At 44.0% G+C, this 27,247-nt stretch overlaps 1 protein-coding gene across 1 annotated transcript in view; it reads left to right on the top strand.

Moving 5' to 3' along the window:
- Positions 1-19,118, top strand: part of Eml4 (EMAP like 4) — a 118,998-nt gene extending 99,880 nt beyond the window's left edge. The window contains exons 19-24 of the mRNA XM_028765152.1: positions 2,040-2,128; positions 3,887-3,984; positions 11,974-12,061; positions 12,581-12,679; positions 15,927-16,057; positions 16,458-19,118. Of these exons, the coding sequence (XP_028620985.1) occupies positions 2,040-2,128; positions 3,887-3,984; positions 11,974-12,061; positions 12,581-12,679; positions 15,927-16,057; positions 16,458-16,919 (967 nt within the window). The 3' untranslated portion in view covers positions 16,920-19,118. The remainder of the gene's footprint in view (positions 1-2,039; positions 2,129-3,886; positions 3,985-11,973; positions 12,062-12,580; positions 12,680-15,926; positions 16,058-16,457) is intronic.
- Positions 19,119-27,247: the final 8,129 nt, after the last annotated feature.

Genomic DNA, 27,247 nt, shown 5'->3' with positions numbered 1-27,247 from the left:
CTCTCTCTCTCTCTCTCTCTCTCTCTCTCTCTCTCTCTCTCTCTCTCGTTTCTTAGAGAGTTGCTAAATAGGTCAGGGTAATGTTAATATTTTTAACTTGTCTTAAATTTGCAAACTCTCTTTATTAAGCTCATCCAAATATCTATTTTTACAGTGTTTTTCACACTCAATTTTTTAATTCCCCTTGAAGCTTCCCCTAGGGCTCCTTCACAAGCATAAATTCTGTCTTTTAGAACTTGTACCCTTGTTTCCTTGGGCAGGCGATCCAGGGGGTCAAATCAGTATGTTTCCAGTCTTTTCAGGAAAAGTCAGTTCACTAACCCAAGGGCCCCTCACAGGGTCCAAAGTCATCTATCCATCCTTTTATTTCTGTTATCATACATGTATATTCCAGTTTTGCCCAGTAACATCTCTAACCCCAACTGTATTACTAGAGATCTCCCTCGTGGGGCCTCTCACCATCGCTCACTAATCCAGTAGGCCCAGCTCTTTCTTCCTTCATCCTGTCCCTTGTATTTTCTATGGACATCCCTGTCCTGAGTGACCCAGGTCCAGAGTTCCTTTTTCTTGGAATCTTCAATTCTCTTAACTACTAAAACTTCAGATTTCTCAAAAACACTTCCTGCTTCAAATATTTCCTGGTACAACTTAATCATCATGAGTTGGCTAAGATTTCCCAGAGAACAATAAGACCGTCAGCCTCCACATCCAGAAGCCCTGGTCCTGTTATGCCTGGGTTGGCTGCTTGCATGGCCAGGGCCAAAGCAATTGGTTTCTAATAGACATCAGAACCGTTTTCCTTCTCTAGTAATGCCCTCAATCCCTTTCCCAGAAATTTTTACCACAGTTATATTTGAGGACAAATATGGTATAGACAAAGGCTAAGCAGACAAGAAAGAACAGGCCATCTGTATACTAGAAAGCCAGAGATGCATTATTCAGGTTGATGGTGTACCCACAGCCGAAACTGTCCTGTAGTTACAATCACAACTATGTCCCACCTGACAAATCCATTCCAAAAATAGAGAAATTAATCTTCTATGCATTTAAAGAAACAGAAAAACTTAAGAGTTTGTCTTGCATTCTTAAGTAGCCGCTATCTATAACCAGTGTGTGTTTGATAATTACATTAAAAACTTGAGCCTTTGGAGCTAGATCGATGACTCAGCAGTTAACACTGCCTTCTCTTCCAGAAGTCTTAAATTTAATTCCCAGCACCCACATGATGGCTCACAACTATCTGTGATGTGATCTGATGCCCTCTTCTGGCCTTCACGTGTACATGCAGACAGAGCACTCATACATAAAATAAATACATCTTAAAAAAACAACAATAAAAAAACATTGAAGCCTGATATTCACTGTAGCTCTGTAGTCTTGGTTGGGACACCATCTTGTTCCTTCTTTGAAAAAGTGGTTCTCAGTGCTTTAGTGGTAGCTGAGGATTGGTAAGTGACAAACGTAAACAATTGTGCAGTGTCTGGGCACTGTCAGCTGCACTAGCGTGTGTTCAGTTAGCGTGGACCATGTGGCTTCTGTGTGGCAGCCTCTCACAAAATTACCAGCATTCGTTCATGAGTGTGTGTGTCTGTCCCTGTTCCTGCCTACCTCCCCACTATGCAGCTGTCATTTCTCCGAAGTCCTCCATCCTCCTCAGAGGTTCCTGAGTGACTGCTGTCCCTTATTCCTTGTGAGCTGTGCTGTGAACACACTGACAGTCCTGGTTAGTTGTTCCTTTTCCATTGCCGTATGTGCTGGGTCAGCTCTAGTGTCCTATTACTTTTCTGTCTATAAATACTGTTTAGCAGAAATACAGGTAACAGTCTTTGAATTCCTAAGTAGAAATGAAAAAAACTAGGCCCATGTTTATCTACCAGCATTTTTTGAGAAATAAATTCAGCATTAATTAGAAGAAGCACTATCATAGTTATACGGTTAATATTGATTTTTAAAATTAAAAATGTAGAAAAAGTCACTGTTTCTGTAAGTGTAAATATCTGAAGGCGGTTTGTTTTGTTTTTCTTTTCTTCCCTGAACAGGTGGTTTGTTCTGGATGCGGAAACAAGAGATCTGGTTTCAATCCACACCGATGGGAATGAGCAGCTCTCTGTGATGCGATACTCAGTAGGTGAGCAGCCCTCTCCTTTCATATGCACTGCGTCCACCGAAGTCAGTGTGCCTCGCTGAACTCCTGTGTTCAAGAGTTGTCAAGTGTGTGGTATCCCCTGAATATCAGGTTACATTCCACTGCTGGAACTATGAAATCTACAAAAATTGAGCTGCATTGAGCGAGTGTAAATTTGGAATGAACTATGACAGAATTGCAGTTACAAACAGTAAAGGGCAATCAAATCACACTACACACAGAAGGATGTGTTTTATGTATTAAGCTGAATGGTCCATCTCATTAGCAACCTTCTCTGGATGTATAAAGGGTACAGGGAGTGGAGAAAGAAAGAGTTACTGGTAGAACACTGGCCTACCACATTCTCCTTCAGTTCAGTCCTTGACATTCCCCAAACACTGTAAAAGAAACAGCCAAAGTACACACTAGGGTCCAAACGCACAGTCCTTTATACTCTACTCAGCACTGTTTTAAGTCACATAATCATAATTGTTAGTTATTAAATAAAACACTTAGTAATTCATTGTAAGAATTTTATATAACTTCATTCAACATTGAGTAATTATTTGTATACTTTATTCAAAATGTTAAATTTCCACAGTATTCCAGTTACCTTTGTTTTTGTTATGTATGTGGTTTGATTTATATCATTCTTTTCTAGAATTAGTTTGGCCTTTTTAAGGCATAATCTTTCCCAAACTGGCCTGAAATGTATAATTCTCCTTCCTCACCCTTGAAAAAACTTGGATTATAGGCTTGTAAGACCAAACCTGGACTTTGTTACATTTGAGCATTTGGTGTTGGTAGGTTTTGTTTGTGTAATGCTACAGGTTGAAACCAGGCCTCCGTGCACATGGCCAGGAACCACAGAATGGCCTACAACCTCAGCTCTGACCGTGTACTTTAATAACTGTTGAATTAAGAATAAAAATAAAAACTTGATTGTTTCTTCATTATTTAATAAGAAGCACAGAATATTGTCTTGAATGAGGGGGGAAATATGTGTACACCAAGATGCAAGAGTTAGGGTCAATTTAATTTGTGTTTTTTAAACATGTATTGTGTGAGCACATGTGCATGTCAGAGACATTTATTAGGTGGCTCTATCCTTCTGCCACGTGGTCCCTAGGATGGAATGTCAGCCATCGGGTTTGGTTGGCAGCATGTGCCTTTTTTCTGTCCCATCTTGCCTGCCCCAAGAGAGTCACTTTGAAACAGCAATATTTTCTATTTCATTTGATTTAATTTGTTTTTACTCCTGGCATAACAACCCCTACAAAATATAGCATTTAAAAATCAAAAGACTGGTGGGCTTTGACCAGTTGTTATGTGCTTAGCATAGTTGTAGGTACAATCAAAGATACACAGAACTAGAGAATGTAATGTGTTCCTTCTTAAGGAAACCTACTCTGTAATTGGTGAGATCAGATTTGCTTGCCCAAGTATGGAGCTGTACCTGCTTAGCGTACTGCATAAACATTGTGCACTTCCACCAATACATGTAGAAAAATTTCTCTAAACTCAGCCTTTAGCTGACTATAAGGGGTTAAGACTAGAGAGTATCTTCAAGGAAGAGTGCTGCATTAAACTAGGCCACCATTTGATTTTAGAAGATGCTAAGTGAACAGCTTTGTTCATAAAATGCCAAATAGTTAAATTGATGTGATTTAATATTTTTAATATATCACTTATTATTGAATCAATAAGGTAACAATACAGACAGACATTTTCCAACCAGCACTTTTTCCTGTTTAATTCTAGATGGTACTCTTCTGGCTGTGGGATCTCATGACAACTTTATTTACCTCTACGCAGTTTCAGAAAATGGAAGGAAATACAGCAGATATGGAAAGTGCACTGTAAGTAGCAAAGTAGAGACCTAAGTTGGGAGGCAGAGGCAGGCGGATTTCTGAGTTCGAGGCCAGCCTGGTCTACAGAGTGAGTTCCAGGACAGCCAGGGCTACACAGAGAAACCCTGTCTCAAAAAACTAAAAAAAAAAAAAAAAAAGGCTGACCTAAGTTACACGGTGATTGAGAAGACCGTATTCTGTTATACGGAGAATGAATTGTTCGCGTTGACGCAGCTGCTGTTCTCCTACTAGCTGCTTTAAACCCTGTTGCTGTGAGAACCGAGAGTGCCTTGCTCCCTAGTGCATCCTAAACCAGATGTGGTGGCATATGGAGCAGAAGAGCCAGTATTCAAGGTCATCTCCAGCTACACAAGAAATTTGAGACCACCATGGGCTACCTGAGACCCTGTCTCAGCAAAGAGGAGTGGGAGACCTGGAGAGATGGCTCCGTGGTAAAGAGTACTGCTCCATCAGGGACCTGATTGTCACTGCCAGTCTGACATTGAGCTGTTTTCAACTACCTATAACTCCAAGTCCAGGGAATCCGATGTTTCTGACCTCTCTGGGCACACACACACACATAATTAAATCAGTCTGTATTAAAAATAGAATTGTGATTACCTAACTCTAGAGCATAGTTGTCTGTCCCTCCCTTACATTTTGAGTTCAGCATTTGTCTCCCTCAAACTAGTATTAAGTTTATTTAACGTTGACACAGGTTTCTCTGTGTAGCCCTGGCTGTCCTTGAGCTTACTGTCTAGACCAGTCTGCATTTAAGACAGCAGAAATGTATTTCCATATTCTGAAGGCAATAGGTCATCTTTATAAGATGAAAATTAAATTCTATAGATAGGCTGCATGCTTACTTTATGGTAGGAACTCCGCTCAAACTAGAGAAATGGCCTGGGCACCAAGACTATCTGGAAGATGTGTTCCTTTGTCCTCAAGAGGTACAGTTGCCAGGCATGGTAGCACACATCTGTAATTCCAACACTCAAGACAGAGGTGCAAGGATCATTGCAAGTTCCCAACAGCTGGGACACTCAACAGACACGAGCAAAGAAGAAAAAGAGAAGAAAACAAACACCTCCAACAAGAAGTCTAGCTGAAAGAGCAGCTGCAGCTCAGTGGTAGGTTACTTGCCAGCATAGCTGAGGCCCTAGGGTCAGTCCCACATGGGATACAAAAGGTAGGTAACAGAGCCTTGTGGGTACAGACAGACCGCTGCAGACTCCTGACCTGAACTTTATTCATTCACTGTACACCGGTGTGGCTGCGAACAGGTTACGCTAACCTTCTGTTTCAGTCTTCTCACCTGTAAAGTAAGGGTAATAGTAGTTTCTACTTCACAGGATTAAAAGAAGCTAATGCAGGGCTGAGGACATGGCTCAGTAAGTAAGTGTTTACTGTGCAAGCATGAAGACTGAGTTTGAGTTACCAGCACCCCCATACGAAGCTGACATGGACATGCATGCCTGTAACCCAGCGCTGTGGAGTAGGCGGGAGGATCACTGGGATTCACTGGCTTACAGCCTAGTTCCAGTTTACATGACAGACCCTGTTTCAAGGGACAAGGCAGACACTAGCTGGCCTCCTGGCCTCCATATACATACAACACGCGCGCCCGCGCGCGCACACACACACACACACGTACACGCACACACACACACTGGTGTTTAGCATATAAATACTCACTAAATGTGCAGAGTGAAGTAACTTAGCATATGTGTTAGGAAATTATTCAGAATTAGCAAATGACGTGATGAATTGGCATGGTGACACAAATTCTTTGATAGTCTTGATAAAACAATTCACTCAGGTACATAAATAAAAGAATTAGTTCTTCTAAACATACATGTAGTGTGGGGCTGAAAATTATTTTACTTAATATATACAGATTGAATATTCTTTACTCAAAATGCTTGGGACCAGAAGTGTTTCAGATTTCAGGTTTCTGGCTTTGTGAATATTTATATATTCGTTATAAGAGATCTTGGGGCCAAGATTGAATTAAAAACACTGACTCATTTGTTTCTTATACTCATAGCACAGAGGTAATTTTATATCGTGTGTTTGTACACTTGTGGTTTGACCTACCTATCACACAAGCTTATACAGTTTTAGATTTTAAAGCATTTGGGATATTCACATTAGGAGTTTTCAGTTTGGCTAAGCCTGGCGGCACAAACCTGTGCTCTTAGCATTCTGGGGGCAGAGGCAGGAACATTGGTCACAAGTTCAAGGACATGCAGGTCTATATAATAAGCCTATATCAGAAAAGAAAACAAGAATGTTGAACTTCTACGAGTGAAGGCTTAGTGTTTGAGGAGAGAGATGTGTTTATTCTGCTCTGTATGTTTTGTGCCAAACTCTAAAGCCAGTTCATTTATAAATTGGTCTACAGGCAATCTGAGTTATTTGTAGAACTTAACAAAAATATTTTGTTTATTTATATCTTTTAATTAATTTATCAACTTAATGTCTGTAGTATATAAAAAAGATTTAAAAAAAAATCTATTCCACTGAGGGCATAGGAGACAACTTAGCTGGAAAAGGGCTTGCCTTGCGGGCTGGAGGACATTGGGTAGAGCCCAGAACCTTTGTTTAAAAGTAAAAAGCTGGGCATGGCAGTGGTGAACTGTAATCCCTGCACCGGGGAAGCAGGAACTGGCAGGTGACTGGAGTTCATGGCTGACCAGCATAGCCTATTTGATAAGTTCCAGACTAGTGAAGAAATGTGAGGTTGTCATCTGGCCTTTGTGTATGTGCACACACATGAAACATAAGCACACACACATACAAATAAAAAAAGAAAAACCATATTTCACCATGAGGATTTTTTTTTTAGTTTACTGTGGTAGGCTGTACATTGTATGATTATTACGTACAGAATTTGTGTGTGAGAGTGCATATGTCTAGTGCACACTGGAGGTGAGAAGACAGCTCTGCTTGGCTTTCAGTGCTGCAACACACGTTTCATGGCAAGCAGCTTTCTAACCACTGAACCATCTCACCGCCTAACTTTAAATCACGCTTCAGTTCTTAACCTCTCGACAGAAATAAATAGGACATAGCAAATAGGATTTAATCTTACACAATCTGTATTTTGTTTGTCTGTTTTGTTTGAGACTGGATCTTACTATGTGGCCCAGGCTGCATATTAGGGTTGTGGATGCACACCACCTCAAGAGATGGAGTGGGAATCTGTCTTTATAGTTGGCCGCAGTGTGGGGTACTTGCTTATTAACTCAGTCCTCCTTTTGCAGTTGTTTTGATGTCATGGCAGATCTAGAACATAAAGTTCCCTTTATTTGTCATCAAGGACAATCTGTGCAGTACTTATAATCCTCAGAGTTGTCACTGTGTGTTTGTGTGTTATATCATGTGTTGTAATTACCATGCAACTTACCCAGCAGAAATACAGTGTCGTCTAACAGCTGATGATCAGAAGGACCTTGGAAATGTTGGGAAATGACAGTCTAATCGCTCGCATGAGACACTCTCAGGACCTGTGTGCATGCACAATGCTAACCATTAGGGCTGTGACAGGCACGGCTCTGGCTCAGCTGTCTGCAGGCTGCGCCTCTGTCCCCGCTCTTCCCACCGCCACCACCTGCTCAGATGCTACTGTTGCTTTTGTCCGTTGTCTGCTATTAGAGAAGACAAACTGTACGTGGCTGGCTCTGCCACTTATTAACTTGTGACTTCAGGCAAATTGATTAACTTCTCTGAATCTTAATTTCATATAATTGGATTTTAATAGTTCCTACTTCATAGAACTGCTAGAACTGAGGTCTTTCTTTAAAATGGTACAACCAGAGCTCAGAATTCCAGTGCAGATGCTGCCCCCTACTTCCAGTCATTTTCCTGATTGTGTGCAAGGGTTTCAGTTAAGAAACCCCTCCATAGTATGGTTAAGGGAAAGGTTTTCACTGTGAGGGGGAACAGACTGAATATGGCCAGAGCTAGGGGAACAAGAGAGCAAGAGAGACAGCACAGCAAGAGGAGGACTTGTGAGAGGATAGCCAGTGGGGATAAAGAGAGCAGGGATCTGAGGGTGCTCGATTTAAATGTCTAACATACTTGTGAGTAGGGACTGAGGGAGTCTGGAGGCCAGGCATGGGCTACCTTAGGTAAGGGAAATGACCCCTTTTGGCAAGTAGCAACTAGTTTCACAAGCTCCTAAGGAATGCTGGCTTTTACGCAGCTGCTAGAAATCTTTCTGTAGTCCTCTACCTTGAGCTCTGGGTATATGGATTGGCTGTCGTACTGCCTGAGACCTAACACTGATACTGCTCAACATGTAAGTGAACAGTATAGCAGAAGAAAGGAAGTCTGGTCCACAGAATAAACAATTAAGTAATTCTAAAGCAGTGCTTTCGGAAAGAGAAAAGGTAGATATCTTGTCGAATGCTGCCCAGTGGACCCATCACTAATGTTTTGTTTCTGGAAGGACAAACAGTGTGTAGGGACACTTAAACGAGTCTGCTGCCTTGTACTAGAGAGCCAGCTTAGCATCCTTGTGTTGCCCCATCTTCTGAAATAACATTTCCACACACAGTAACACCACAGAAAGGAAAATTTCAACTGCTCAGAATAGTTATACTCTATGACATGGGCATTTCCTAAAACAACTGTATCTGTTTGTTTGTTTGTTTGTTGGCTTTGGTTTTTCTTTTTTTCTTTTTTTTGTTTTTTTCAGACAGGGTTTCTCTGTATAGCCCTGGCTGTCCTGGAACTCACTCTGTAGACCAGGCTGGCCTCGAACTTAGAAATCTGCCTGCCTCTGCCTCCCAAGTGGGCTTTGGTTTTTCAAGACAGGGTTTCTCTGTATGGTCCTGTCTGTCCTGGAACTCACTGTGTAAACAGACTGGCCTCAAACTCAGAGATCTGCCTGCCTCTGCCTCCCAAGTGCCTGGCTTCTTTTGAGGGGATAAGGGAAGAACTGTTTCTTAAATAGAGTAGGAGGGAATAGCAACAAAGCTGTCTGTGAGGATGGTCATGACAGCACATGCTTGTATCCCAGCTGCTTTAGAGGCTTGAAGCAGGAGAATGATACTTAGTTAAAGCCCAGCCTAAGTAACTTCGTGAGAATATCTCAAGAAGTAAGAACTTTGGGAGACCCTATCTTTAATCCCTACTACTGGAACAAAACCTTGTGTTGAGAATAAACAGAACAAGCACAAGAAGCCAAGTGAAGTCCCAGGAAGACCAGCTAAGCTGAGGTGGACATGGTCTGTGTCTAGACAGAAGCAGGCAGGGCAGAGCCTTGGTCCTTTCAGACTCTTCTCTAAATGTGATGTGGCTGTAAACATACATTATGATGTTTATGGGCTTGAAAAAAGATCTGATGTTCATCTGAAACTGCCCATGTGCTGTAGAATTATCTTAGTTGTTTGGGAATAGACAGACTAGAGTCCAGAAACAGAACCGCTCGAAGTGCACTAAATACTAAGAAGGACTTTTCAAATACTAAAAAAAGAATTGACAGTTCTTGGACCATGCTAATCCATTATGGTACTTACTGGCCACAACTTTCTGTTTATAATGTTAAATGTAGGTCAGTGACCTGGGAATACTAGCTACAAGTTGGCTACTTAGAAACTACAGGTGACCATGGACCACCAAGATACAGAAAGTTCTATAGGATGACTCAGCCAGAGATGGCTTTAGGAGTCAGTACTCCAAGCTGTGCCACACTTGAATGCTCATGGCTGTTCTCCGGGTGCTGTGTTCTTTCTATTTACTTGTGATTAGCATGTGGTTGTACCATCTGGTTACCAACTGGCAGTGATGGCAGAATACTGTTTTAAAATTTTCAAGGTGATAAAGCCACTCTGTGCCATTATGCTTGCCCCTTGAGGTGAAGTCTGACACTATTTCCTACCCTTATGTGTGCACAGGTTGAATATCTTACATGAAACGCTTTGTCTCAGAAGGGTTTTACATTTGGGGATATCTGCATAGATATCACCCAGTTGACCATCGAATCCAAAATATAAAATGCTCCAAAATCCAACGGCTTTGAATCCTGTAGGCATTCAGGTTCCAGGCTTAGAATGGGGATGCTCAGTCCATTCTGTCCCTGAACCTGTAAGTTGGGAGGGGACACTGTGGTCACATCTGGGTGTGTGAGACATTACAGAGCCTCTCTTCCCAATAATTGCACTGTATCTCTGTTCTTATTGTTGACATAGCTATCAGGGGGAAATAATCATTCTGTTTTCCACCATGAGTCAAACCTTGCCCCCAAATAAGTCTTTGAGAGCACTTTGCATTGACTGACTGCACACACTGTGTCCACTGTTACAGGAGTTAAGTGTTGTGTAGGCACATAGTGCTATTCGTGCTCTTCTAAGTAGGGCATCAGAGGCTTTTCACTGAGGTACAGATAACATGCAGAGAACATCTACATCAGGATAAACACTTAAGAGTGTATATTGCCATGATTAATCTGTTTATTCCCTAGACAGCAGAACTAGACCTGAGACTTGTCTTTAAATGATGTGTAAGTATGTCTTCCTCATGCTCACTCAGAAATACATTCAGGCTTTAAACACTGATCTCTTGTTGCTAGTATTCTCAACTGCAAGTGATTCCCCAACCTGTTTTCTAGCATACCTACAGAAAGTTCTCTATTATTCAGAGAGCTTCAGTCATAATTCCCAAATGTCCACAATTCACTTAGACATGGCATATTTATTTGCAGTGCTCTGAAGAAGGCTGTGGGTCCAGAAGGAGTTTAGGATACATTTAATCAGGCTTCAGCAGACTGGAATAATTAAGAAGCTTATGTGTCATTGAAAACTATCTGAGGGCTGGAGAGATGGCTCAGCAGTCAAGAGCACTGACTACTCTCCCAGAGGTCTTGAGTTCAAGTCCCAGCAACCCCATGCTGACTTACAACCATCTGTAATGGGACCTGATATCCTTTTCTGGTGAAGACAACTGCAGTGTACCATATAAATAAAAAATAAAGAAATCTTTAGAAAATAAAATGAAGCAAAGCTTGTGAAGAAATTGAGCATCTTAAAATACCAGGCATCATGTCTAGCTAGCCATTCCTACTTAAAAAAAAACTGTATCTGAGACATTGAATTTATTTACCTAAAACACTGTGAGCAGGAAGCTTTTAATTCCAAAAGTACAAAATTTGGCTAGATGAAACAAGTGAGCTTATGTCTGTCAACTTTGACAAAGCGTAAGAGCTCTATGACCTACCTGATTTCCTGGGATTCATCAAATGCTTACATATAAAGCTAACAGTTAAGTATTTAGTAGTTTTTGTTGTTCTAATTTCTGGTGTTAATAAAAGCCAAGCAACAAAATATTAACATTTTCCTATTTAAGGAAAGTTTTTAAGAGTCAGATGATTAACTTGGGTCCAGCTGTTCTGCAGGAATTTGATATTGGGTCACTTGCCCCTACCCAGGACATTCTTTGGAGACGGGAATTTTCCTAGGAGAGTTCCATTCTGACTATTTATAGGGAGCACATACAGCCCAGGGAAACTTCTGTGTACATAACCTATGATAGAAACGTCATTCTCAAGACTGGCGTCACTCTAATAGGGACACAGGATGATTGAGTTAACGGCAGGCCTGGGAGTGCACAGCATTGTCTGAGATGGAAGCCTAGGAGTCATTCTTGGGATCCCTAGCAAAGGTGGTAGGCACTTGTTTCTGGTGTGTAGGTAGAGATGCCAGCAGCTTTCACCAGGTTCCAGGAACTGTTGGGCGCAGCCCTTTGAGCACCACAGTCCTGCCCAACACTTCTTCTGTCACTGGTTCTCTTCACAATACCTGTGTATGTTACATCCTCTGCTTCTAACAGGACAGGGTAAAAAGAACTGCAGAACCAGCTCTCAGCCCTTTGGTCCCTTGAGCTGGGGTGCTCTCATCCCTTAGGATTCCTGGCACATGAATACTAAGCCCTGTTAGTAAAGTATGAAATTGTCATTCCGAACTCTAAATGCTTTCTTTATTAATCTTTCTCTAGGGACATTCTAGCTACATCACACACCTTGACTGGTCCCCAGACAACAAGCATATAATGTCTAACTCGGGTGACTACGAGATACTGTACTGTAAGTATGAGCAATCGTATCTGGGTCAGATGTGTTTGTCAGGCACTGCTACACAGGCTACGTGGAATGCAAACCAAGGAGTACAAGCTGGCCTCTAACTTCCAGCATCTGTACTCAGGTCTGAGTAATGAGTCTCACGTGTGAGCCTCCTCTCCAAGAAAGCAGTGCTTTAATTTAATGGTGTAGAACTGAGCAGATGTTCCCATGAGAGATCTTTCTGTGAACCTGATGCAGCTCTGCATGGTTTCATTTAACAGCTTTTCCTGGAGGCAGGGCAAATGTTATGGGTGAGCCTTTATGCTTCCATAGAAAAGATTAAAACTTCCATGGGAAACACTTTGTAATTCTGAAAGTTCCTGCTAAACATAGTCTTTTCCTTTTTAAATGAATCTTAAATGTCTTTCAATGTATGGATTATAAATACAAGTAAACATGACTAGTTTGAATCAAGATGCACTTTCATAGACATTTGTACACAGTATTATTATTATTGTACTTCCTGTTTCTAAATTTCTAAAGGGGACATTGAAAATGGCTGCAAACTCATCAGGAACCGATCAGATTGTAAGGACATCGATTGGACAACATACACCTGTGTGCTAGGCTTCCAAGTCTTTGGTAAGAACATTGCAGCTAATGTGAAGACTGTGTGTGTGAGCTTTTTATGCATCGTGTTTACCAGGTAACTTGATAAAAGAAATATGTTAGCCAGGCTTGATGGCATACTCCTTTAACCTCGGCATTTAGAAGGCAGATAGGTAGTTGTATCTCTGGGAATTTGAGGCCTAGCAAGACCTTTATTTTCAGATTCAGAGAAATTAAATGTACTGACTGTGGTGGTTTGAATATGCGTGTCCCAGAGAGTGGCACCATTAGGAGGAGTGGCCTTGTTGGAGTAGGTGTGTCACTGTGGGGGTGGGCTTATAGACCCTCCTCCTAGCTGCCAGGAAGTTAGTCTTCTCCTAGCAGCCTTCAGATGAAGATGTAGAACTCTCAGCTCCTCCAGCACTATGTCTGCCTGAATGCCGCCATGCTTCCCACCCTGAGGATAATGGACTGAATCTCCGAACCTGTAAGCCAGCCCCAATGAAATGTTGTCCTTGTAAGAGTTGTCTTGGTCATGGTATTTGCTCACAGCAGTAAAACCCTAACTAAGATACTGACTGAACCAATAAGAGATTTGTTCTCTGCAGAGCCCTACACTTCTGATCTTGTTGGAAAAGAATTGACACAAAGGGCTAAAACACCTTTCAGTATTTCCCAAAAGTACGTCTGAAGCTTTCAAATTAGTAAAGACAATTTAAAAAATGACAGCATTATTGAGATCTCCTCAATATTGAGGAGCTTACTTAAAGCATATAAACCAGTGGTTTCATAAACCCACAGTCATGGACTTGGCGTGCTTTGATCTTGCAGCATTTCCCTCCCCTCCAAGGAAATCATAAGTAAATATCAGATATTCACATTACACTCATAACAGTAGCAAAGTTAGTTCTGAAGTAGCAATGAAATATTTTATGGTTGGGTGTCACCATACCATGAGGAACTGTAGTAAAGAGCCACAGCATTAGGAAGGCTTAGAACCACGGCTCTACCCCAACCCAGCAGCCAGTCCACATCTGCATGCTCTGTCGTTCCCCTGTTCTGGATAGTTGATATAAATCTGCACATCTAACTGTGCTTTGTTGACAGTGGATGCGCTCAGTGCCATAACAATTACGGATCATCTGGGAGCTGGAGAGATGGCTCAGTGCATAAGAGCACTGGCTGCTCTTCCAGAAGATCCAGGTTTGATTCCCAGCACCCACGTGGTGGCTCATAGCTGTCTATAACTCCAGTCCTAGGGCACCTGACACTCACACAGACAAAATTCCAATGCATATGAAATAAATCATTTTTTAACAAAATTATAAGAATCACCCAGAGAGCTGGAGAGATGGCTCTGTAGTTAAGAGCACTGACTGCTCTTTGAGAAGTCCTGAGTTCAATTCCCAGCAACATCTGGTGTGTCTGAAGACAGCAACAGTGTACTCATATAAAATAAATAAATAAATAAATAAATAGATCTTTGAAAAAGACTCCCTGGGGTGTAGCCAGGCTCTTGGTACCCTTTTGTATAAATGGCATAGACTACATTTTGTTCATCTAGTTATTATATAGGTTGTTTCTATTCTCAGCTATTGTAAACACGGATGCTATACTCGTGGACAGTTTCTACAGACAAGATTTCGTGTTATACTATAGCATGGTGTTGCTATCCTGTGGCTTTTGAGGGACCACTGTTGTGTAAATGTGCCATGTACATTCCATTGTTGGTGTATGTGAGAATTACTGCTTCTTAGTGTCCTTGGCGCTTTTTTTTTGTTTGTTTGTTTGTTATGGGCATTCTGTTGTCCTAGTGCCATTTTTTAAAATATTAAGGTGGGTTTTATTTAAAGATAAAAGTTGGAGATTATAGGGCCAAGGAGATGACCTATTTGGCAAAGTGTTTACAGTGCAAGCATGAGCCCCAAGTTCAGAGTTCCAGCTAACATGTAAAAACCAGATATAGATAGTAGCATGGACTGTAATCCCGTCAGTGGAGAAGTAGAGGCGAGTTCTTGAACGTTGTTGGTAGCCAGCAGAGACCCTGAAGCTAAGGATGCTTTGTGGGTACAAACACTTTATGTGCAAATAAGAAGTCCTGAGTTTGAGTTTGCAGTGCACACACAGAAAGCTAGGTATGGTCCTGAACATGCCTGTAGCCCCAGCCTTATGGAGCCAACGTGGGCACATCCCAGGAGCTTGCTGGCAAGCTGTTCTAGCAAAAACAACGAGCCTTCCAGTTCCATGAAAGACTCTGCCCTCTTTCCCCCCTTTAAGATTTATTTTATGTATAAAGAATATTTTGCTTGTATGTATGTAAATATGCCATGTGCATGTCTCTGGGGGCCAAAAGACATTGACTCATCTGAAGCTGGAGTTAGAGATGATTGTGAGCCACCATGCAAGTATAGTTCCCCTGGAGGGACAGAGCAGTCAGTGCTCAACACCTGTCTCCTCAGCACAGAGATGACCCTGTCTTAATGGACAAGACACAGAGCAATAGAGTAAAACCCCCAGCATCTTCCTCTGGCTTTTTGTATACCTGCTCCTGCACACTCATGTGCGTGTGATACACACACGCATTTACCACCACCACCCCTAAAATAAGTTTGACCTCAGGGCTGAAAAGGTGGATCCATAGTTAAAAGCACTGTGGCTCACATGGTTATTCTGTCCCAAGGGATCAGATACCCTCTTGGGACATCTGTGATCACCATGTGTCTCACATCTGTGAGGCTCACGTGTGCTGTGCTTATCCACATGTAAGCAAACACTCATACACACAAAAAAATAGAAGTTCTCCTGAGTAGGATTCAGCCATCGGAAGTCAATACCTCAACTCTAAATTTCCAGTTTCTGCCTGGCCTAAAAGAAGCTTTTCTACTTAGCCTGTGATGGCCCCGCCTCAGAATAACTTGCTAAGTGGATTTGGTGTGTCTTCTCTTTGGACACAGCTCTGTGGGGTATAGTATACCAAACCAATGTCTAGCCTGGGCACTTCCATGACAACATTTTTTTGAAGGCACCCACCTGAAACGGGAGCATTTAGTCCCCTTTGCTGACAGGGTGGCTGGCTCTGCTTCCCTCTTACCTACACGTAGCTGCTAACTTTTTCTAAGGAGCTTGTCGTGTAAGCAGTCAAGGTGAGGCTAGTTTCTTAGCACCACCTGTTGCTTCTGGCTGGCTAGGATCGGCTCTGTGCTTCTTGGCTTGAGTGTTTGGGTGTCTGTAACATCAGTTAATGTTTTCAGGCCAATCTTGTCTACTCACGTTTCTCCAGGGGTCTGGCCAGAAGGATCTGATGGGACAGACATCAATGCGCTGGTTCGATCCCACAATAGAAGGGTGATCGCCGTGGCCGATGATTTCTGTAAAGTTCATCTGTTCCAGTATCCCTGCTCCAAAGCAAAGGTCAGCTCAGCTCAGCAGAAGCCAGTGTTGTCTTGCCTTCTGCATGGGGGTATCTGTGGGCTATCAGCTCTCTTGGTGATGTGCTGTACAGCTTTGCCCAGTTCCCCTTTGTCACACTAGAGGATAGGTGATTCTTAGTACCCTGTTACTGTTTTCTTTCTGAGTCAGGGTCTTTTTGGCCTTGAATTCACAGTATCTCCTCTGCCTGTGACTCACAGGTACTGCCTTACAGGAGTGCACTACCAGGCGCTTCCCTGTTTCTTCCCTCAGCTCTGATGTCTTGTAGCATTGCTCTAAATGAACCTGTTTTCATAATCTGGCTTACTCTCCCTGGTCATTCCTATTGTTGTAAGCAGGCATGTAAAATTGAGTTTAATTTTCCCATCTGATTTACTTATAGGCTCCCAGTCACAAGTACAGTGCTCACAGCAGCCACGTAACCAACGTCAGTTTCACTCATAATGACAGTCACCTCATTTCAACTGGTGGGAAGGATATGAGCATCATTCAGTGGAAACTTGTGGAAAAGTTACCTTTGCCTCAAAATGAGGTGGTAACAGACAGCAGTTTAACCAAAGCCCCTGCCTCTTGCACTGAAAATGCCAGGCCAACTAACCCTCCTCTGCTGCCTCCTTCCCAACCGCTAACTGAAATGGTTGAAGAAGAAAGCAGAATAAGCAGCTCCCCCACGCTGGTGGAGAACAGCCTGGAGCAGATGGCAGAGCCCAGAGAGGAGCAGAGCGAGTGGGGCAGCGAAGACCTTGGTGTGGTGATTGATGAAGAGCCTGCTAGTGAGTTAGGTGAGAAGCCGGGAGCAACTGAGCTGCCTGAGGAGGAGCAAGGCACAACACCCCTGTGCTAAGACCCAGGCTCCAATGCTCCTCTGCTGCCTGTGATGTGATGGGGCCAGGTAACAGGACGGGCAGTGACGGGGAGTCACTGTGGATGGAGGTTTGTTTCCCATGAGGTCAGATGCTCTTTGACAGTCCGATATGCCATCAGTGAGCTAAAGCAAACCAGGAGATTGTTTGGTAGATGTTGACAACTTAACCAAACTTAGACAGCAGGAGACTGGCAAGTGAGTGTGTCTAAAAATCAATGTGTGTGGTGCAGATACTGGAAACAAAACTGCAGCTTGTACCCATTGGAAGAAACCCGTTATCTGAATGCAACTTCCTAGCAACTGCGAGCTGGAGGCCTTGCAGGCACCATCAATCGCTCGGCTGCTGGCTCAGGCGGCCATTTTTTCCTGACGCAAAAACCAGCAGGAAAAAGTGCTCTTGTTGTGATACTGTCCCACTCAGCTGTTAACGGGGACTTTGTAACTAAGAATTTCAGTATTGCCAAGTGCAATGCTGTTACCTTTCCGTGTGATACTGCATTTTCTCACACTACCCGAGATGTCCAGATGTGCTTGGTAGGCTATTCCCTAGGTGCCGCCTGTCTAAGTTATAGCATGGAACCGTCTTCAATGGCTTGTGTACAAATTGCATTATCCCAGAAGCAAGCCTTGATTTGTTGAAGAGCTTTTAATGTATAGTAAACCACAATTCTGAAGGAGTTGATTCTCCAAGGAGTCCTTCACTGGCCTAAACATTCTCTAATATTTGGTATTCAAGGGAATGGAAGAAAAAGAGAGACCACATGCCTTTACCAGATGAACTGTAATGATGACCTACTAACCGTCGCTAGCCTTAGGCACCATCTGTTCCCTCCGTAGAATAGAAACACAGTTGTTGAATTGGTGCTTTAAATTCATTGGTCTAGTTGTAATTTTTATACAAATGACACCAAGAGATAAGATGTCTTTTTACAGAAGTGTAATAGTAGTCACAGTGCCACTTACAAGGCTGCACCCTTTGCAGCTGTGCTGTCTGTGGGCATTTCCTTGCAACGCTGGTATGGCTAGCTTTGGTTTGGGCAGTGCATGTGTTAGTATATCTGGGTAAGTCGGGCTTTTGTAACTTTTATCAGATAACTAGTTTTCCTAAATATGTGTTTCCTACTTAGATTACTGACAAGTGTGCAGTTCCTATGTTTGTTTATACTTTGATTACAAAACTGTTTATTTTTTTTAACTTGCTACATTGTTTTCATACTTTTTTGTTGTTGGATTATGTAACTTTTCCTAAGTTCAGAAGTCTTAAATGTGCAAGCGTTTACGTGATTGTGCCATTCCAGAGTGCGTCAGAACTGTCATTCCCTTCCAGTACCTTCTCAGGAGTAACATATCAGGTATGTCATCATCGCTTGGAACCATGAACACCAAGGACACTCACAACACTATTCACACGCTGTGCAGAAGGTGTGTGGAGGGACAGCAGAGAGCGGTGTATCTAAACAAGATGCACACATCGGTGTGCGTTCAGTGCAAGTCTGTGTCGAAGTATATGTCCATGTATCTCTCTCCTTTTGTTTACAACTTTTTTTTTATTAAGGAAAAAAAATAAAACCTCACCTCAACGTAGCTCTCTTCCAAAGAGGAGACTTCAAGCCACCTGACTCCTTCAGTCTAGTCCTTACCCACTTGTCAGAGAGCACTGCTTCAGGTGGCTCTGTCCACCAGCCAGCAGTGGAGAGGAAATTAAGTCCTTGCAAAATGGATACCAGGAGATGAACAAGCGATTCAAGGAGAAGAAGATGTGCCTCTGTCAGTGCCTGGAGGATGCAGCTCTCCACAAGCAGGGACTTGATTTGGGGACATCTGTCACCTTTGAGGTTGCCATGTACAATGAAATTTATAATCATGATACTCTTGGGTGGTAGTTTCCAAAGACACTACTAATGTGCAGAGAGCGTGCCAGCCTCTAGTGCTGGCGACTACTGTTTCATGTCAGATCTGTGATAATGGAAGGATGTGGGATTCTGAAATTGTTTTGTTTCGTTTTGTTTTTGGTTTTTTTGTTTTTGGTTTTTTTTTTTTTCTTTTTTTTTTTTTTTTTTTTTAGAAAACTTGTGAATGAAAATGAACCCAAGTGTTCCATGTGAAGATGAGCCATTTCTATCATGCATTCCGGTGTCATGGCAGAACATTTTGAAGATAAAAAATAAGATAATTAAACTGTTTCCTTTGCCTTTGTTTGGTAGTGGTTATCAGAGACAGTCTTGCTGTGTATTCCAGGCTGGCCTTAAATTTGTGGCAATCCTCCTGCCATGGCCTGGAAAGTTATTGCAGGCATGCCCCATATGCGGTTCTTTTGTTTTTACATGTATCTTAAGTTGGTTGACTCTGGTACTTTCTATGACTATCCAGATATAAGAAAGTATAGTAGTGAAGAAGGAAACACCAGTTGACTGCTTTATGGACAAGCTCCTGGTAACAAGAAACCTTGTGGCAGCAGAGGAAATTTCTTCTGATATCTGCCCCCAGTCAATAGGGAACAGTGCGGCTTCCGCTTCTTTCTTCTGTGATGTTGCTAATGCCTGACACTGGCTGGTCCTGGTAATCCTAGTTACCTGCCTGACCTGGCTCCCTCTTGGTGTTGGGTTTTGAAGGCCTTGTACTCAACAAACAGGCTGGCATCCATGTTCTCTCCTGTAGCTCAGCAGTACACACCCTCTATACAAGTTGACTGCAGTGTTTATAATCATGGAAAGGGGGTCAGGGGGGTGCCTCAGGATTGTCTTCCTCAGTGTTGATGACTGCTCATTCACAGCCATCCATACAGACTCAGCCATGAGAGGATTCCCATTTTTATCAGGTGTGGTGACAGACATCTTTAATCCCAGGGCTGAGGAAGCAGAGACAGTCCCAGTCAGTCCCTGTGAGGTCAAGGCCAGCGGGGAGGGGCTACATTAGTGAGACACTGCCTCAGGAAAGGAAAGGGGAAAAGCTGGACAGGATGCCTACAGCATCAAAACTGGATAAATTGAAGTGATTATGTTTTTAAAATGTAGAAAAGAAACTGTAGGGGAAATCTGTTGAGTTTTAGGGACAGTGAGGTTGCTTCGGCAGCATAGTTTATAGCTGCAGTTACATGGTTTTTTATGGTGGCGAGTAGTAGTTTTGAATTTGGTATGTATGTGTTGTGTTTTGCTTTTGGACAGTCTGATGAAGCCCAGGCTGACATTGTCTGTCTCAGCCTCCTGAGTGCTTGGATTACAGGCTGCGTCAGCACACGAGTGAGGGAAGGCTATGGAGAAAGACCTGCTGCAGGCCACATATGCTGTACCCACCTCAGCCATTAGCTCCTGTGGAGCCTTAGCTGAGAAATCAAGGCAGGGTAACCAGCCCAGACTCACTTAGCAAGGGTCATGCCAGGACTGCATGCTTACAAACTCAGAGAAAGCCTACACAGGAACAAGGTGGCTCTAACAGGGTCAGGCTCTGATACTGCAAAGGAAATGAGAGGAACCAGGGAGGGGGCCACCTTCAGTCTCCTTGCCCAAGAAGATACAGACATGTTCCATACATGCTGCCACTGCTAGGCTCTGCTGGAGAAGTCTGTGTCCGGGATTGCCTCAGACTCACACCCAAGAGCCTAAGGACCGTGGGATCCAGATGCTTTTCCAAAAGCAAAGTGGCTGCAGCCTTCCCTCTGAGCTGCTGGATTCCTTTCAGAGGGTCCCATGAGTTCTTTTCTAGCTTCACCTACCAGTCCCCATAACCATCAGACTTTCAGAGCAACCGTCCCATCATGGGAGTGCCATAGATGCTTCAGTGGCCATGGCCAGCCACAGAGTACATCATGAATTCTTTATCAGCCCTTGCAACAGTCTCAAGTCTCATCATCACCATTTGATAGACAAGGAACAGAAGAGCCCAGTAACTTAGATGACCATAATTTGAAGGCTCTGTCTGTGCAGCCATCTCCTTTGCTCCTGCCTGCAGATTATACTAAGATGGTGGGTGGTTGCTCCCGAGAGACGTTAGATGGGTTAGCCTGCTAGAGAGGACTTCAGACTCAATAGTGTCAAAAAGCGAAGGACCCTGTAAAGCAGGACAGACTAGTGATGGCCAGGGACAATGAAGGAGAGCTGTTAGTATGCCTAAGTCACAGGAACCCAAAGACCACCAAGAAGCCAATGATACAAACACATAAAGGCCTTTATTACAAGCTCACAAGCAAGGTCTCTCACCATCCCTGTCTCAGTGGGTCAGAGTCAGAACCCTGAGTCTAGGGGTGCAGGGTGTTTATTGGTAGTTACAGCAAGCGTAGGGAATTTCTATACGGGTAAGCAAGTTAATATTTTTAAAACTGCATTTCTGCCGTAATCTGTAGGAACTGAACGTAAGGACAAAACCACCTGACAAGATGGCTACATTGACCTATTCTGTGCAGGATCTTATCCATGTATGTCTTGACCCTGCTATTGGCATGTTTGCTCAAGTGGACTTTGTGGTTTTCTTCCTGGAATTGGAGTTTAGCCCCTGGTCTCACACAAAATGGAGTTTCTTCAAAGACTACAATGGAGTTGGGACTACAAAAGGGTGGTACCAGTTGGGTGGTGATAGCACACACCTTTAAACCCAGCATTCGGGAGGCAGAGGCAGGCAGACCTCTTCGAGTTCAAGGCCAACCTGGCCTACAGAGCAAGTTCCAGGACAGCCACAGCTACACAAAGAAACCCTGCCTCAGGAAAAGGAAAAAATTAGATATATAGATATAGATAGATATGTATGTATGTATGTATATGTATGTATATGTATGTATATACACACATATACATATGCCACCAGGGTGGCTGCTTGAACCTGAATGTAGATTACATGACATCAAAGCCAGAACTGGTAAAAATAAACTAACATCTGTGGGTCATTGTGACTTCAATTTCCTGTTAATGTACAGTTATATGAAGTGTCACCACTGGAGGAAGATGAGGAAAGAAGTCACAGGAAAATCCAAGTTTTAAGCTTGAATCTATCATTTTAAAATGAACTTACACTATAACAAAACATAATGAATTCTCCCTTTTGTATTTTTGAAGAGTACACGCAGCATTATTGTGAAAGTATCATTCACCACAGGAATCGTCATCTCAGAGGTTTACCGCCTCCGTCTACTAACCTCAGCCTGGTCCTGGAAGCTCCTAGCCTCTATACAACCTTATCTAGGCCTAGAATGTTGTCAGCCTCTGAGACTTAATGCTGAGTAAGTTCACCTTGTCTAGTTCTTTCTGAGCTCTGGCTGGCTGGTTCAACCCAGCTGTTCTGGCTCAAACTCCTCTGGCTTCTCTCTCGGCCTCTCCTGAATTGCTCTGCTTGGCCTCACACTAACTTTGGCAATCTGTTCTAATCTTCTGGCTCATTCTCTCTCTACAACCTGTTATAACTGTCCTGATAAAAGTGTCTCCTCTCTCTCTGCACTACTCTTGAAGTAGCTTCCCTTTCCTGTTTCTCCTTGTGAGAGTTGGGTATATCCTATTCTGTCAAATCTTTGTCACTTTTCTGATAATTAGACATCACTCTCAAAAATGAGTGCTTCCTTGTACAAACTAACTTTACCTTCACTCTTTGGGATTAAAGGTGTGTGCTGAGGCCTGAGCCACACCACAACTAGAAACAAAGGGTTTGCTTTGGTTTTTTTAGTAAACAACATCGTCTTGGAGTTCATAATGTGATCAAATATCCTGCAACACATTAGTGAGGCTGTCTTACAACAAAACCTGGGAGACTGGCACATGTAGTCAGGTTGATTAAAGCTTACTCTGTAGTGGAAAATAGTATGAAAGAACCTCAGCGGGTGCTGCACTCACAGCACACACCACCACGCCTGTTTTATGCAGTGTTGGGAGTCGAACTACGGGCCTTCTGCATACTTGGAAACTCTACCAGCTAACTGAAGTGCTCTGGCAGCAAAGCCTTCCGCGCATTTCTGACCTTGTACACTGAAGTGCTCCACCCCAGGTCAGATGACTTGGTGAAGCTCAGTGCCATCTATTGCTTTCCTGCCTAGCTGTGATGGCACAGGGATCTGAGAATTTCTTGCTATAGTGGCATAACAAAGGGATCTGGGAGTGAACTTCCAAGGTGTGACATGGGTCACCGGTAGTAACTCAAGCCCTCTGACCTCATCTGGTCCATTCCAGTGACTTGTTCTCATCCAAAATGCTTGGGGCCAGAAGTTCTTTCAAGGTTCAGCTTCTCTTCGTTTTTTAAATTGTTTGCATACACATTAATATATATAATGAAATATCAATAGATGAGATTCAAGACTAAACTTAAAATCAATATACACCTATATACACAGCTAGAAGGTAATTTTACACATTAACTGACTTTGCATCTTGATTATGGCCTGTCACATGAGGTCAGGCATGGATGATGGCATCATCTTGGTACTCAAGAAGTTAGAAAGTTCTGGAACATTTCAGATTTGCCCAGTCTCTAGCTGTTCTGACTTCCTGCAGCAAATGGGGGGCTATGACCATTGCTGTGTCATGGCGCAGCTGAGGCGGGACATCCTTTCTCTTCCCCATACCTGTTTTGCTCCAAGAGGCACTGTCCACTGACTACTCTTGTTCTTGGAACCCTCTCCTAAAGCCACCCCTGGCCCTGCTTTCCTAAGTACCTAGGCTGAGCCATCTCCCTTTGTTCAGAACTAAACAGATGAAGGGAGATGAAGGATGAGCAGCCTGAGGCTGCTGCATCACTGAAGAGAGACCACCAGCTTTCTCCCAAGTGACTGCAGGAAAAAAACATTTTCATGTGGCCGACTGTTTGCCGGCCCCTGTGTGTCTCATCACCAGAATCATTAGCAAAAATGTTTTTCTGGGCCTTGACATTTTCCATTTAGAAGATGAATTAATTCTGAACAGAACCTAGAATCCCCTTGGTAGGAAAAGTCACACAATCCCAGAATCCTCCACCCCCAGCTAGTAGACCAGTCCTCTGTCGGGAGTGGGTAAGGAATGTAACAGAAAAACCTAACCAGTCCCACCATAATGTCATCTCACCTAGTGACAACTGCTCTCTATAGAAATCACTAGATCTCTATACACCAAGCGAGGCTTTCGGCCAGAGTGAAAAAGACCCAGTTTTAACTGCAGTAATTACATGGCTCTTGTTGAAGTGTTGCCTGTGGTGGCTAGAGGTGCTGCCCGCCTGTGCTGGCCCAGCTTCTGACCCCACAAGAAAGGAGCAATAGAGAGTTTGGGGCCCTGCCTCCATCTGCTCAGGCAAGGCCAGCCGTCTGTGGACATGAATGGATGACATTAGCCACCTTGATTCATGGTACATGAAAACCTGGCCCCTTGGGAGCACTACAGTGTCTGTCCTGGACAAGCAACAGGACACGTTAGGAACTCCAGGAGAGCCTGCAGCTGGCCCGGTGATGAAGCTGCCATTCACAGTCAACAAAACTGAAGTCATTTCCCTGGGAAACATATTAAGATAGAAGTTTTTCTTTATTAAATCAAAGTAGTTGATTCCTTTTTTCATTAAACATTAACGAAGGTAAACACCGAGATCTCCCTAAGGAGGCAGAGGACGCCAGATACAAAGCAGGAGATTTCATGGATACACCACCTCCCCAAGGAGCTCGGCAACTGCTCTTTGCTCCTCCGTGTTCTCGGTGTCAAAGAGTCTCTGCCACAGATTCACATGGGAGGACAGATGGGCAGGGTGGGCCCCAGTGCCCCAGTGCTCCCCAGTGCTCCCCAGTGCTCCCCAGGCCTCACCTCAGTACCAGCCCAGCCACCTCAGGCCTTTCAGTCTGCCTTCGACCCCTAGTACTGTCAGCTCAGCACTAGAATTGTTGATTGTCTCCCAGACACACACTTGGTGCCTGCCAGCCAGAGTAAGGGCTATCCTCCAGAACAGACCCGAGCCTGACTCCTGCTCTCTGGGGCAGATCTTCTCTTCCTCACTGCTTGCCCAAAATACTGATGCTCTCCTGAGTCGGCACACACTCTTCCCTCGGACCGACCATATCGATTTAAAGAGTGTCACCTCTTACATTCCAGGGCCTTACCCCCACCTGTCTGGAGCACTGGGGGTCACCAGGCTGGATCATCACTCCATGAGCTCTGGAGGCAGAGAAAGGGTCCCCATTCTGTCTCCAGTATCCCTCAACAGAATCAACGACAGCAGCCTAGTGTGTGCTTGGAGGACACTAGCTATGGAGATAAAACAAGTCCCTCAGCAAAGAGTTGGGGTGCCTATCTCCAGGTAACCCCAGACTTGCTTATGGAAGACCTGCAGAAAAGGACAAATAGGGGGTCCCAGGAAGAAGCACAGAAGATAGTGAAAGACATCCCAGGGAGCCAGAAAATTGAGGAGGAACGTTGAGCCAAGGCTTCACAACACAACATCTGGGTCAGCTGGTAGCGCTGCTGCATATGCGAGCTTCTGAGCACGGACACAGAGTTAGGCTGCCTGTTTTGGTCTGGTCACCAACTACCCATTCACACCACACTGGGGTTCCTCTGGACCTAAAGCACCAGAAGACTGGGGAAAAAAACTATCAAGATAGCCCAGGGCTGAAAGTGGCTGCCACCAAGCCTGATGACCCCTTCCAGGGTCAGATGGTAGCAATAGTGGACAGACACCAGCAAGTTGTCATTTGTTCTTCACCCTGTGCGCCACCCATGTACACATAATTCACTTTAAAGGCCTATTATATAGCTGCCTTCCTGAGCCACTTGTACTCAGGATTTCAGCAGCCAAGAAGGGCCAATGTTGCCGTGGGCCTCATGAGTTCTGGGGGCCTGGAGATCACCTCGAGGAACCCTGTGTTGGCAACAGACATTGGTGTGAGTTGTAACTCACTGGATCAATAATCAACTAGGCAGAGGCAGAAATAAACTATGGAGACCAGCAGCAGATACACAGAAGCACCTGTCTTCTGCTATGGCCAAATAGACTTCACTACACCCAGCCCCAAACAAGGTCACCAGCACCAGAATGAGCACACATAAAGGCTCAGAGTGAGCAGGGCCTGCCTCAAAAAGCACAGCATCCTCTCCATCTGACCTCAGGGCTTCCTAGAACAGCACTAAGCTTGTCTAGGCCACCTCAGCTCTCCCTTAACTTTACCTCAGCTGCTCCTGCTACCCTGCTACCTCAATCTGAGGCCCAGTTCTCCCCAGTGTCCATGAGCAAATCCCAAGGCTGGGCGCTGCAGGCAGCTGGGCATGCTCGGTTAGAAAAGCGTTTCCCAAGGACTACTTCAAGGAAGAGATGGCACAGCCACCAAGTAGAAACAAAGGCTCCTCTGTATGAGTCGGCCTTAATTAGAATGACATGTCACTGAGAGCAATTTAATGTTGGCTCATGAAAGGTTAATGAGAATCAAGCTTTGGAAGTGTTGAATACAACACGGACTTAACCAGAAACACAAATCTAACCTTTATTCTCTTTAATTATTCGGTCAGAATAATTTCCTTGGAGCTGGTTTAGTCTCAAGATGGTTCTAATTAAATGCCAGTGAACTTTGAAATCAACAGCAACTCATTCAGCTGCAACTCAATTTTCAAATTAATCTGCTGTGTAACCTGGAGGGTTGGTGGCCGGGGGGGGTGGGGTGGGGAGGAAGATGAGCTTAGAACCACTGGGGTATGCTTGGCTTCAGTCTCCAGTGGCAAAACCCTTCCATAACTCTCACTTGTACCATCCCAAAGACAAGGGCTGGGCTAACCTATGCCATCAGGTTTGTGGCCCCTGGACCTGCAGTGCCCACACTTCCTTTCGTTCAATATCTATCTACTGTCTCCCCCAACTCAGTCCAAAGCTCCTCCTCCCTCCCCTCTCCTCTTCTTTATTTCTTCTGCCCTTCCCCAGCCCCCATCTCTGCCCCCCCCCACCTCTTCATCTCAGAGCCTGGTTAGCTGAGCTCGGCTCTTTCCTAGCTTTTTCCCCACTGATGGGAAGCAAGGCCACCATTTCCCACGACCTGCGGCGGCTTCAGCTGCGTTCCATCAGAAGGTGATGTGTGCAGTGACCAGGGATTCCAATCTGGCAAGTACATGTCGGGCTATGTTGAAGGCCTGTGCTTTGGCGCAGAAGCAAAGCCATGTGATCATGACAATATCAGTGAGCACAGAAAAGGTCGGGGGTGAGGGGAAGGCATGGTGTCCTGGGTGAGCCATTCTGAACAAGAGGAAACGTTATCTGGGGAATCCTGCTCCTAGACACCCTGCATGGCCCTTGTGCCCCATCAGTGCTTTGCAACAGTCCCCTTGCAAATCCTGTAATAGACTTCAGAACAGAACAAGCAGAACATAGCCAGAGGCAACGCCACCTTCCGAGCC

This window comes from Grammomys surdaster, unplaced genomic scaffold (genome assembly GCF_004785775.1).
Source record: "Grammomys surdaster isolate TR1022 unplaced genomic scaffold, NIH_TR_1.0 149, whole genome shotgun sequence".
Classification (NCBI taxonomy): domain Eukaryota; kingdom Metazoa; phylum Chordata; class Mammalia; order Rodentia; family Muridae; genus Grammomys; species Grammomys surdaster.
The sequence above is the reverse complement of the archived record's forward strand: the minus strand, read 5'-3'. Positions and strand labels throughout refer to the sequence as shown.